At 44.2% G+C, this 12,008-nt stretch overlaps 1 protein-coding gene across 1 annotated transcript in view; it reads right to left on the bottom strand.

Moving 5' to 3' along the window:
* The window catches only part of CSMD2 (CUB and Sushi multiple domains 2), a 575,319-nt gene that overhangs the window by 58,669 nt on the left and 504,642 nt on the right, over window positions 1-12,008 (bottom strand). Inside the window, exons 47-49 of the mRNA XM_064493786.1 lie at window positions 8,347-8,535; window positions 5,774-5,920; window positions 2,848-3,036 (exon numbers count right to left, since the gene is read on the bottom strand). Coding sequence (XP_064349856.1) covers window positions 2,848-3,036; window positions 5,774-5,920; window positions 8,347-8,535 — 525 coding nt within the window. The remainder of the gene's footprint in view (window positions 1-2,847; window positions 3,037-5,773; window positions 5,921-8,346; window positions 8,536-12,008) is intronic.

Raw genomic sequence — 12,008 nt, 5'->3', positions numbered from 1 at the left:
GAGACTGACACATTGTGACTGACTATACCTCAATAAAAAAATTAAAAAATAAATTAGCTAGCAAGACTCTTAATGCATGGATTTAAGGGTTCTCCGCCTAAAGGCTGCTCCTCTGTCTGCTTATCTCTACCACATACTCAACTCAACTTCTTTTTTTTTTTTTTTTTATAATATAGTCAGTTTACAATGTTGTATCTCAACTTCTTATTCATGGGAGAAACCCAGTAGGTAACAATATCTGCGGATACTAACAACAAAGGTAATCCACATCTGTTACCTGGGAAAAACAACCTAGCCTTTACTTAAAAATATGAATCGTCAAAAATCACTATGCATGTGAAGAAAACCAGCAGCAGGAAGAGATGAACAAAGATAAGATTAAAAACAGGGGGAAAAAAAGTCTCTCCTAGGAAACAGACTTAGCTTTGGTAATAGAAGACATATAATGGTTAAACATCTGATTGGTACTATCTTGAGAAAGTCAAGGTGACATTAATATATAAAATGCGAACAGAGTGCTTTGAAAAAGAACAACAAAAAAATGAACAAGGAGGGGCTCCTTTAAGTTAAAAATATGATCACCAAAAGAAGCATTAAATAGAAGGGGTGAAGGGACAGAGATTAAAAGAAATTTCCCAGAATACAGACCAAAAAGACAGAGACTGAAAAATGAAAGAAAAGGACCAAAAACACAGGGGATCAATCCAGGACGTCCAACAGTCAACACGTCAGGGGTCCAGAAAGAGAGAACAGGAAAGTGGAGAGGATGGAATTATCAGAGATGAAAGTTCCCCAGAGCCGAAGAGACAGTCTTCAGACTGAAAGGGGCCGAGGGCAGCACTTCTCAGCATCCCTGGCCTGGCCCTTCTCTCATGAATAACCAAGAGGACAGAAGATAACGTTTCAGCCTGAGAGACTAAAAGGCTGTCTTGTGATCTCCAGGCCAAAACGCAGTCCCCACAAGCCAGAGGTAAGAGGGACACCTCCTGGAGGTAGGAGAGGAGGGGACAGAGTCACAAAGCTTGTGGTGGAGTGAAGTCTCTGAGGGAGAGGATGGGTGGTGAGAGCATCCTCCCTTCAAAGGGCCACGGCATCTGTGTTCTCACAGCCACAGTCTCCGTGGAGGCAGAAGTGAAGAGCACCTTCTGGGTGGTGGCCGAGGGCGCACGCTTGTCCGCATGGCACCAGGATTCCAGAGAGCAGGGACGGGATGGCTGAGAAGGGGCACACCGGAGGGGAGCGCGGGGCGGGGAGGAGACGCAGCAGAGAAGCATGGGGCTGAGTGGACGAAGCCTAGAGGGGCTTGGTTTTGGGAAGTGACAAAAGAGAGAAATGAGAGGCCTGGCTGGTTCCAACTGGAGTTTTGGAAAAAAGACTTGTCTGTGTTGATACCATTAGAGAAATGGAAACTAAAGCCAAACGACATTTGCCATTTGTCAGTTCTCTGTGATCTTTGCTTAGAGCATCAGATAGAATATTAACGATGCATTGTTTCTGTTCTTTGAGAAAACTTGGGCACAGGCCAGAGAAGGTCATGAGGGTCAGAGATAACAGATGTCATTAAAAAGTACACCACTGTGCTGGGAACCAAAACGCAAGAACATCACATCAAGTGATTTCCTGTTTTTGTCTATACAATTGGTAAAAATTTTTTCTTTCTTTCTTCTTTTTAACGTTGTATATAATGTTGAGAATGTGGGAGAGAAGACAACTTTCACTTGCTGTTGGTGGAAATATAGGTGAAGGCAAACTTTCTGGAGAGCAATGAGTATCAAAAGCTGTAGATTTTGGGGGGGGTTTGATTCAACAATCTCATTTCTGGGAATTTATTTTAAGGAAATAAATATGGATGCTTACCAAGATGGAAGTATAATTTTAATAGAAGCATTGTTTACGGTAGCAAAAATACAAAAATCCAAATGACCAGGATCCTGGAATAAATAACAGTTTTTCTATGATGCTATGCAACCATTAAAAATACTGATGAGAAAGTGTATTTAACTACGTGATAGATGTTCACAAAACATGAAGACACCGACAATGCCATTTTTGTAAACAACATATAGAAGACCGCAGGAAATGTGTTGACATGTTAACAGTGGTGATCTCAACTGATGGGATTATAGATCATTTTTGCTTTTTCCTTTTGCATTATCTATAGCTTTTTTCCTTCAGATTTCTAGTCTGAATGTGCATTACTTTAAGGAAAAAAAAACCCATAAATGATCAAAGGTATATATACCATGCAAACTGGTATATATCTGAGGAGGGGGTAGTGGCTGCCCACCCTGCTGCCCTCTGCCCCTCACCTCCTCCGACCTGAGTTGGTGCTTCAGCCAGCCCAAGCTGCTTTGCATCTTTGTGATCTCTCTGGGAGTCTGTGGTTTTGCAAATGATCGTGCTGTTGCCTAGAATGTCTTCCTTGGCAATGCCTGCCACCTCCCCCCACCTCCCCCCCCCCCCCCCCCGCCACCGTCCCCCTTGCTCTATAAGCCCGAGCCCAGGCATCCCCTTTTCTGGCCTCCTAGCTGCCCAGGAGCAGGTGGGTACCCTCTGTGGGCTCTCTCAACGCTGTGCTCCTGATACAGCACCTCCTTCCTCTGTCATTTTGCATTTCTGCGGCTATGTATCCATCCCCCTCATTGCTCTGGAACACCGAGGCTGTGTTTTACATGTATGTCCATCCCCAGGGCTCCAGATATTATGGCTCCGTGACATACATCCACTGAAGGAATGAATCCATTACCAATGAGGAAATCCGCACTTGGCAGTGATCGGTCCTGGGAGAAGCCCAAGTTGTGAGTAGGAGCAGAGCCACCTGTCACCTCCTTCCCTCCTGCTTCTCACCTTGACAGAGAGGAATGGACTCGCTCCACAGGTAGTAGCCCTGGTGGTGCCGGGTACAAATGGCCATGCTGTGTCCCACCAGGCGGTAGCCAGCGTTGCAGCTAAAGTGGACGGAGCCTCCGGGCTGGGTGCTGGTCTGGCCCAGAAGGAAGCCATGGAGCGGGGCCCTGGGCAGGCTGCAGTAGGGAGCTGGACACAAGATGAAGGTCAGGGGACGATGCCCAGCGGGAAGGCAGAGATGGCCCTTCATGCAGGCCTGTCCCCTGGCTTCTCCCCCAACCCCTCTCCTTGTCTTCACCACTGCCATTTAGGAAGGTTTGAGTAGTCGATACTGAAAAACAGCCAATCAGTTTAGGGAAGCCAGGGAAAAGAAAAGAAAAGGAGAGAGGAGAAGAAAAGAGAAGGAAGGGAAGAGAAGGGAAGGAAAGGGAAGAGAAGGCAAGGAAAAACAGCCACATGAAGCACTGGGTCCCCTTTGCAGCCTGGGGGCAGCACTGGTTCAGGCTCTCGACTCCCACCAGCTCCCAGTGAGACACAGGAAATAGAACCCAGCGGGGCTGGTCCCAGAAGGGTGTGACCGCAGGGCTGAGGACCCTGGAGCCAGGGCTGCACTCGGGTCCCACCTCTGACCTGTCCACAGGCCTGTGACCTGGAACAAATCGCCGAGGTGCTTTCAGCTCCTTTTCTCTCTCCTGTCCGTTGGGATCGGCAATACCTCCCTTACAGGTTTTGGGACAATTAAGTGAGGTCGTGCCTGTAAAGCCACCAGCCCCAGCGCAGGGCACTCAGTGCTCAGTAAACTTTGGTCCCTGTCCTGCTTTCTGTTGTGTAGCGTGGTGGCAGCAGGGCGAAGGTGACTATGACAAACCAGGACAGAAAATCCACAGTCCTCATTCCCCCTCAACATATGCCTTCAGCTTATTTCATTCATTCATTCATTGATTCAACAAACAGATATCGAGCGTCTATTCTATCCCAGGGACTGTTCTAAGTGCTGGGAATATAGCAGTGAAGAGAACCGATGAAAACCCCAGCCTCAGAGAACCTTTAACGAAAACCTCCCCCAGGGATCCTCGGGGGAAGTGCTGTGAGCCTGGGAAGGAAGGATGACCAAAGGAACACAGACAGCGAGCCTGTTCACTTGCTCTAAGAGTCCCTGGCCGGGGCTCCCAGGTAGACACTGGATAAGGTAGGATGAGGATGCAGGACCCTTTGTGCATCCTTCCCACAGTGCGGTCCTCTGGCCTCTTACGTGATCACATCCCTCTGCTGGTGAAACTGAGTTTTAAACACCTCCCTTCCAAGCCGGACGCGCTTCCTTGCTCCTGCCTTGCCACCTGTGCCTTGAGCTACACGTCTACCTCAGTCGAGAACAAGCATCTCAGTTACAAAATCTACTCCATCACAAGGCTAGATGCCTGTGCCAATTACACGGCTCCACTGTATTTTCATTAAGGACTCACTGTCTCATCCTGTAATTAATTCACTTTCTACATAGCGTATGGACTGTAATTATAGCTGACTCATTACCCACCAACATGTGATTAATCTTTAAAAGCATCAAGGAAAGGGCAACCCCTTCATGGCTTTTAGTTCAGGGTTTAGCAACTAGCAGACAGAAATGCTACTAAAATGCCTTATGTCTTTTTTGTGTTAGAAACTTAGCTGGAATCTCCCTGACAGGTAGCTTAAAGTTTCTTTTTCATCATGAGGAAACGGAGACCTGACCTGAAGAGGCTGAGTGACTTGTTTAATAATCATCCAGCCAGTTGGTGACAGAGCTGATCACCGACCCTGGGGGTCATGAAGCCACCATCTCTCTTGTGCGTGTGGAGGAAAGGGATGTGGGATCCACTTTGCAGAGGAAATGGATTCTGAGATAGCTTAGGTCCTCCTCCTCCCAGGCTCCCCGCAGCTTCCTCTGGTTGGCGCCCCGCTGAAGCACACCTAAGAGCTTCTTAAGATTTCAAATGGCCCGCTAAGTTTGGGCTGGCCTTCTAAGTTGGCAGGCTGTGAGAAGGGACGGACTGAGACAGGTGGTGACTCGGGCTGCCATCTGACAGCCCATCTAATCGATAGGCTTTCAAGGTTTGTCCAACATTTGTTTGGAATGTAGGCCAAATGCAGCCGGGGGCAGCCTGCTGAAGGGGGCCGATGCCTGGGGGGATTTGTCACGGTCTTAAAGCAATTCACGTCTGTCTCTGAGCTCCCAGAGCCCAGCCAGCAGTTCAGTGGACCCACTGCCCTTCAAAATGGGCAGCAAGCAGCTTTTCAGATTTTCTTTCCAATGACAGACAGTAAACCCCATGATGGGAGTTCAGATAACTTTGATTTTTCTCCATCTCATTACCTTTCCAAGGATATTTTTGTGCCCCTTGTAGACTGTTGGCCAGTCATCCGTCTGGCTAGCGTGGCCCTTGATCTCACTCTGCGTATGAGATATGGCTTGCAGAGCAGGAAAGAGGCTCCTGGACTCAAAATACCACCTATCTTTTGCAGCCTGTCTAATACTGGTCAGTTGGAGACCTATGTCTTAGGGTTTTAGGGAACTTTTATTAACATTGCAACAGTGTTAGGGATAAAACCTCATACTGGCATTATAAGATCATGTATAATTAACTTATCCAAAAGACACAGACAGGCAGTATGAGCAGAAAGAGGGAAGAGGTTGAACGTGGGGAGAAGCACAGAAAAGGGGAGGAGGGAAAACATCAAGGACACTGTGCAGCCATAGGTGAGAGAGACTCACTGTGCAGTTGTAAGTGAGAGAGGCTTAGGGGAGGAGAGAGGCTGTCAGCCCCTAGGCCTGCGGAGGAGCTCCGCCATGGATAAGGAGATGCCCATGGCTTACTGGGGTGTTTTGGGTGGGAAACTTAAGGGGCTCAGGGGCTGCAGCCCTTCTCACAAGTCCTCATGTTCTACTCACCTGAGTACCGAATCTTAAAGCCCTTCCGATTGTAGGCGTGGTCTGACGACCAGCGCAGGTACACAGAGTTGCTTGAGCTGGTGACGACCAGGGGAGCCGAGTAATTGCCACTGAGGGCTTTCAGCAGAGGACTCTGTCCTGAGGGGCCTGGGGGGAGAGCGCGGACACAGGATTACAGACCATCACAGCTGTCAGAGACATCAGAGGTGATACCTTTAACATAACCACCTCCCATCTTCCCCTCCTCAAGTGAAGCCGCGCAGATGCGGGATGGTACCGAGCACCGTCACTGGCCCGTCTGCTCCTCTCCCAGCATCCTCGGGCCTTGCTCTAGGTGCTCTTTCCTCCTGAGCTCCAAAGCAGTGCTCCGAGACGTCCCTGCCAGTGCACAGCAGCTGGCAGTTGACATGAAATCCATGTGCCCCCCTGGGACTTGCCGAGGGCCAAGCAGCTGGCTAATTGGAAGAGCTAGTTCTCAACCTGGGAACTTTTTTACCTCCCCATCCTACTTCACTTGTGCAGACTAAAAACAGCTCAATGCCTGCCATATAGAAAAAATATTTATGTATGAATTTACTGCACTCAAGCTAGAGGAAATGTTATGCCTCAGTGTCATAAACAACCAATCTCCCCGATGTTCCTTTCCAAGGCTCTTCAGGAAGGCCTCCCTCTTCTTTTCCCAAACTTAAATGTCTGGAAGTGTATCCTGAGGGGGCTGGGTCACGGGATGCAGAGTATACAGCTGGATAAATCCAAAACACAGGATTTATCATCCTGGAAAGAGCCCTGAGTGATGGTTCTAATATGCTGCTGAGACGGCTCTTGGGAGCTTGGCAAAAGTAATGGACCACGTTAAACAAAGCAGAGGCATCCGAACTGCTGTGACAAAATACGCAGGAAGGGGTCAAAAGGCTTAGGGAAATGGCACATCCACTGTGTTAGACCAGAACACCCACTAGCTGACCATGTCCTTCAGGAAGATCTGGAGGACACTCCGGCTCCCAGAGCAAAAAGGCATGCACAGGTGCGGGGGTGAGGACCAGCATCCCCCACAGCCCAAGTAACGGCCGCCGGCTGAAACTGACGGAAGGAGATGCTGGCGGAGCTGGGCCCCCTAGTACTGATGGGGAGGAGAGGGGCCTCAATACGCAGGCCAGGAGGAAGCACTGAATCGTCAGAAACAAGGGTGGCATAATCACTAAAGTGGGCAGCCAGGTTGGAATGCCAGCCACAAGGGCCTGATCTGCAGGATCCATGGAGATGGCTCACAGAACTTGGTATTCCTAAGGGCAAGAGAGATGGGCAGGCCAAAAAAATATGAATAAAACAGATCATAAATATGCAACCAAAAGGGTATGGACAGCTCCAGTCCCTTGAATAATTTGGGCACTTGAGCCAGGTTTCATTTCTTACTCCAGAACACTCTGGCTGAAGGAGAGGCTGGGTCCTTACGAAAAAGGACCCTGCAAAATAACACCAAGTGTATAGAGGAGTGATTGCCTGAGTCCTTATCCCAAAAGACCTACCACTAATAACTCAGGGAACTGAATACTGGAGAAAAGAGAATGTCTAGATATTTGGAAGACTTCTGTATATAAAGTGTGTGAATTGATGCTATTTGGGGCCCAAAGCACTAGCATGGCTCCTTTTTTACAACAGGGGTGTGTGTGAGGGGTGGGATGGTAAGAAATGGAGTCCTATCCTGGGTCCATCTCACAGTTCAAATTTAACCAAGTAGTAGCCTCAGCTTGCAGGAACTATGCCAGATGTAGTATCTTCATGAGAGCAGATTAACCTAGCCTTGGTTATACGGAATGCAGTTACTGATCTAACAATGCATGCTTTTCTATAACCACCAGAAAGGAGGATCATAAGCAACTTGCATTTACATGAAATAGACAACAATATACATCCAAGGTCTTGCCCCAGAGCTATGTTAATTCTCCTGGTCTGTCACAATGTAATATGAAGAGATGTGGACCATCTGGATATCCTGATATAGCATATTGATTTACTGTATCAATGACATTGGATTCATTGGATCTGATGTGCCAGAAGGGAAAATTAGTGTACGTGCCTTTGCAAGACACATGTACTCCAGAGGGTAAGAGATAAATCCTACCAAGAGTCAGGTGAATTTTTTAGGAACCCGAGGCCTGGAGCATGCTAAGACACTGCCTCCAAATTAAAGAGCAGGTTATTGCACTTTTTCTTTCCTATCACCAGGAAAGAAGCAGTGTCTGGTAGAGCTCTTTGGATTTTGGAGGCAGTCTACTCTTCATTTGGGAGTAGCGCTATGACTCATTTATTGGTTGACATTCATGACATGCTAGCTTTGAGTGATGGCTAGATTTATGAAAGGGTGCTGGAGCAGGTCCAGGCTGTAAATACAAGCAGCCCTACTGTCTGGGCCTTACAACTCATCAGCTTCCATGCTATTGGGGTTTCTATGGTAGAGAAAGACATTGTGTAGATCACCTGGAAAGTTCTAACTGGGAGGCTGCATCATAGACTCCTAGGGTTTTGAAGCAAGTCTGTGCTATCTGTAGCAGGGAATGATTTGATTTACTTACCATCAAAGATCTCAAACTCATCATACTGCTTCTCACTGAGAAAGTACTCCACTGTGAGGGTGATGTTATACTCAGGCTCCACTCTCACCAGCCAAGAGCAGGTCTGGAACTGGGGATAACTTCCAGGGTAGCTCTGACTCAGGATCACACCCGTGGAGTCTGTCAGAAGCTCATTCATTGGGCAGTGCACTTGGAGAGAGAAAGAGAAATACCAGGTACATGAGATGGCGATGGAACTAGGGTCAACATACTTGCTTTTCTCTGGTGCAAAAGACAACCACTGGAAAAACCAGTCAGTATCTGAGCACATTCAAACAAGATTCCAACACTCATCGTTATACTGCTCCATGGTGTGAGTGGATCTCAGATTCGGTGTCAGTGTTACTAGATGGCTGAGGCTCAGGCTTGGTCAGTTGGTTGGAATTAAACTACTTAGCTCAGATATGGGTTTTGGAGCAGGTGGGGATGATAGGTACATACAGACAACAGTAAGGCACCCTCAATCCAAGAGTTAAGTGGGTTTGATTTAGACAAAGAGAGTATAGGGCAGAGGCAAGCACATGGGATTTTGAGTCAAACACACCTGGATTTACAGTCCACCTCTGTCACTTACTACCTGTGTGGGTCTTGAACAAATTATTTCCTTTCTGTGCAATGGCTTCTCCATCTCCAATCTAGAAAGATAACACCTACCTTACAGGGCTGCTGTATTACACAGAAAATTATATAGTTATATATCATGTTATATGAAAACATATTACAGTATTACACTAAATAATATATTTAAAGCATTCAACATCGTGCCTCCATAAGTTGTAGAGATGATGGCAATTACACTAGGAACACAAGGAAACAGCAGAGTATGGCTGTGACTAAGATATCTAGAAAGAAATTGAAGATGACACAAACAAATGGAAAGATATTCCATGTTCATGAGTTGGAAGAATTAATATTATTAAAATGTCCATACTACCTAAAGCAATATACAGATTCAGTGCAATCCTTATCAAAACACAAATGGCATTTTTCACAGAACTAGAACAAATAAGCCTAAAGTTAATATGAAAGCACAGCAGATCTCAAATAGCCAAAGTAATCCTGAAAAAGAACAACAAAGCTGGAGGTCACACTGCCTGACCTCAAACTATACTACAAAGCAATGGTAATCAAAACAGTGTGGTACTGGTACAAAAGCTGACACATAGATCAATGGAACAGAACAGAGAGGCCAGAAATAAGTCCCCACACATATGGCCAATTAATCTATGACAAAAGAGGCAAGACTGTACGATAGGGAAAAGACAGTCTCTTTAAGAAATGGTGTTGGAAAAATTGGACAGCTACATGTAAAAGAATAAAACTAGACTATTTTCTCACATCATCTACAAAAATAAACTTGAAATGGATTAAAGACTTCAGTGTAAGACCTGAAGCCATAAAACTCCTAGAAGAAAACACAGTAAACTACCTACATCCTCTTTGAAATCAGTCTTAGATATATATAATATATATGTATAAATAAAAACATATAAATATATATATATATAGCTATATAAATATATATATATATATTTGGATCTGTCTCCTCAGGCAAGGGCAACAATAAAAAAAATAAACAAATGGGACCACATCAAACTAAAAACTTTTGCACAACAAAGGAATCCGTCAACAAAATGAAAAGGCACCCTACTGAACGGGAGAAGATACTTGCAAAAGATATGTGCAATAAGGGGTTAATATTCAAAATATAAAAGAGCTCATACAACTCAAAAAAATCTGATTAAAAAAATGGGCAGAGGACATGAATAGACATTTTTTCAAGGAAGACATACAGATGGACAAAAGGCACATGAAAAGATGCTCAAGACAGCTAATTATTAGAGAAATGCAAATCAAAACCACAATGAGATTACCATCTTGCACCTGTCAGGATGGCAATCATCAAAAAGACAAGATTTAACAAGTATTGGCGAGGATGTGGAACAAAGGGAACACTTGTGCACTGTTAGTGGGAATGTGAATTGGTACAACACTATGGAAAACATCATGGAGTTTCCTCAAAAAAGTTAAAAATAGAACTACCATATGATCCAGCAATTCTTCTCTATGGTATTTATCTGAGGAAAACCAAACCACTAATTTAAAAAGATTAAGCATCCCAATGTTCATTGCAGAAATTTTTTTAAAACTTACAATAGCCAAGGTATAGAAGTGACCTAAATGTCCACCAATAGATAAATAGACAAAGAAGATGTGGTATATATACACAATGGAATATTACTCAGCCATAAAAAAAATGACCTATTGCCATTTGCAACAGCATGGATAGATCTGGAGGGTATTATGCTAAGTAAAATAAATCAAACAGATAAAGACAAATACTGTATGGTTTTACTTATATGTGAAATCTGAGAAACAAATATAACATATCAGAAACAGACTCACAGATACAGAGAACAAACTAGTGGCTGCCAGAGAAGAGAGGGGTCAGGGGTTGGGCAAAATAACTGAAGGGGATTTAAAGGTACGAATTACCAGTTACCAAATAAGTGGTAACAACACAGGGAAGTGATGTACAGCACAGGGAATATAGTCAATAATATTATAATAACTATATGGTACATAATCTACAAAAATATCAAACCACTGTGTTGTGCACCTGAGACTAATGTAATGTAAGTCAAATATACTTCAATTTAAAAAGGTATCTAAAGAAAAACATCCCACCCTAAGGAAGGTGGTCAGTGTGGAACTTACAAAAGGAAGAAGTGGAGGAGGAAGTTAGGAATTTTAAGAGAAAAAGAAAAGCAAATGGCTTCTAGGAGGAAACCAGCCTGGCTTTTGAAATGCTCTGGATTTCACTAACCTGATGACCTACAAAGGTCACTGAGGTGTGGTGATATCTGAGTTCCCCTAGTCTGCTTTCAAGCTGTTTACCTTTCTACTTGAATCTGCCTCCATCAAGAGGAAACAGGCAAGCTCTCTCAAATGAGATTGGTGCCCAGATTTGCCTTCTTGTCTGTAATTTTTTCAGATTTAGGCATTAGTGTCTACAAGTTTTTGTTTTTTTTTAGTTTGGTTTTTTTCCCCCCTAAGCTTGTGATGTCTAGCCTTTGAAGATTTAGTAGTATTCCTCTGTGAAACCATCTAGTCTTGATGTTTTTGGTGGGGTTTCCTCTGATAACATTCCCTATTTTATTTTTAGAGAATTCGGAAAGTATGAACTTTCTATCTATACTTGGGTCAATTTTATTAAATTATACCTTCTTCAATAATCATTCATATCATGAATTTATTGGCATGGATTTGTATAAAATAACCTCGTAAGTGAAAAAAATTCTTTGGTTCAATGATTATATTCCACTTTTCCTTTCTTACTTTTGTATACTCTCTTTTTCCCTTTGTTCAGTTTACCTGATGGTTTGATTATTTTGCTACTTTTTGTTTCAGGTACTTCTTTTTATTTACCAGTAAGGCTGTTTTTCTGCTTATAACTCATTAATTTCTTCTTAAAATTCAAAAGGTTTGAGATATAATTTAACTACAATAAAATGCATGGATTTTTAAGTATACAATTTAATGAGTTTTGGCAAATGTACATACCTGTGTAACCACTACCACAATCAGGATATAGATTATTTCCATTATCCTAGAAGGTTCTC

This window comes from Camelus dromedarius, chromosome 14 (assembly GCF_036321535.1).
Source record: "Camelus dromedarius isolate mCamDro1 chromosome 14, mCamDro1.pat, whole genome shotgun sequence".
NCBI lineage: Eukaryota > Metazoa > Chordata > Mammalia > Artiodactyla > Camelidae > Camelus > Camelus dromedarius.
The sequence above is the reverse complement of the archived record's forward strand: the minus strand, read 5'-3'. Positions and strand labels throughout refer to the sequence as shown.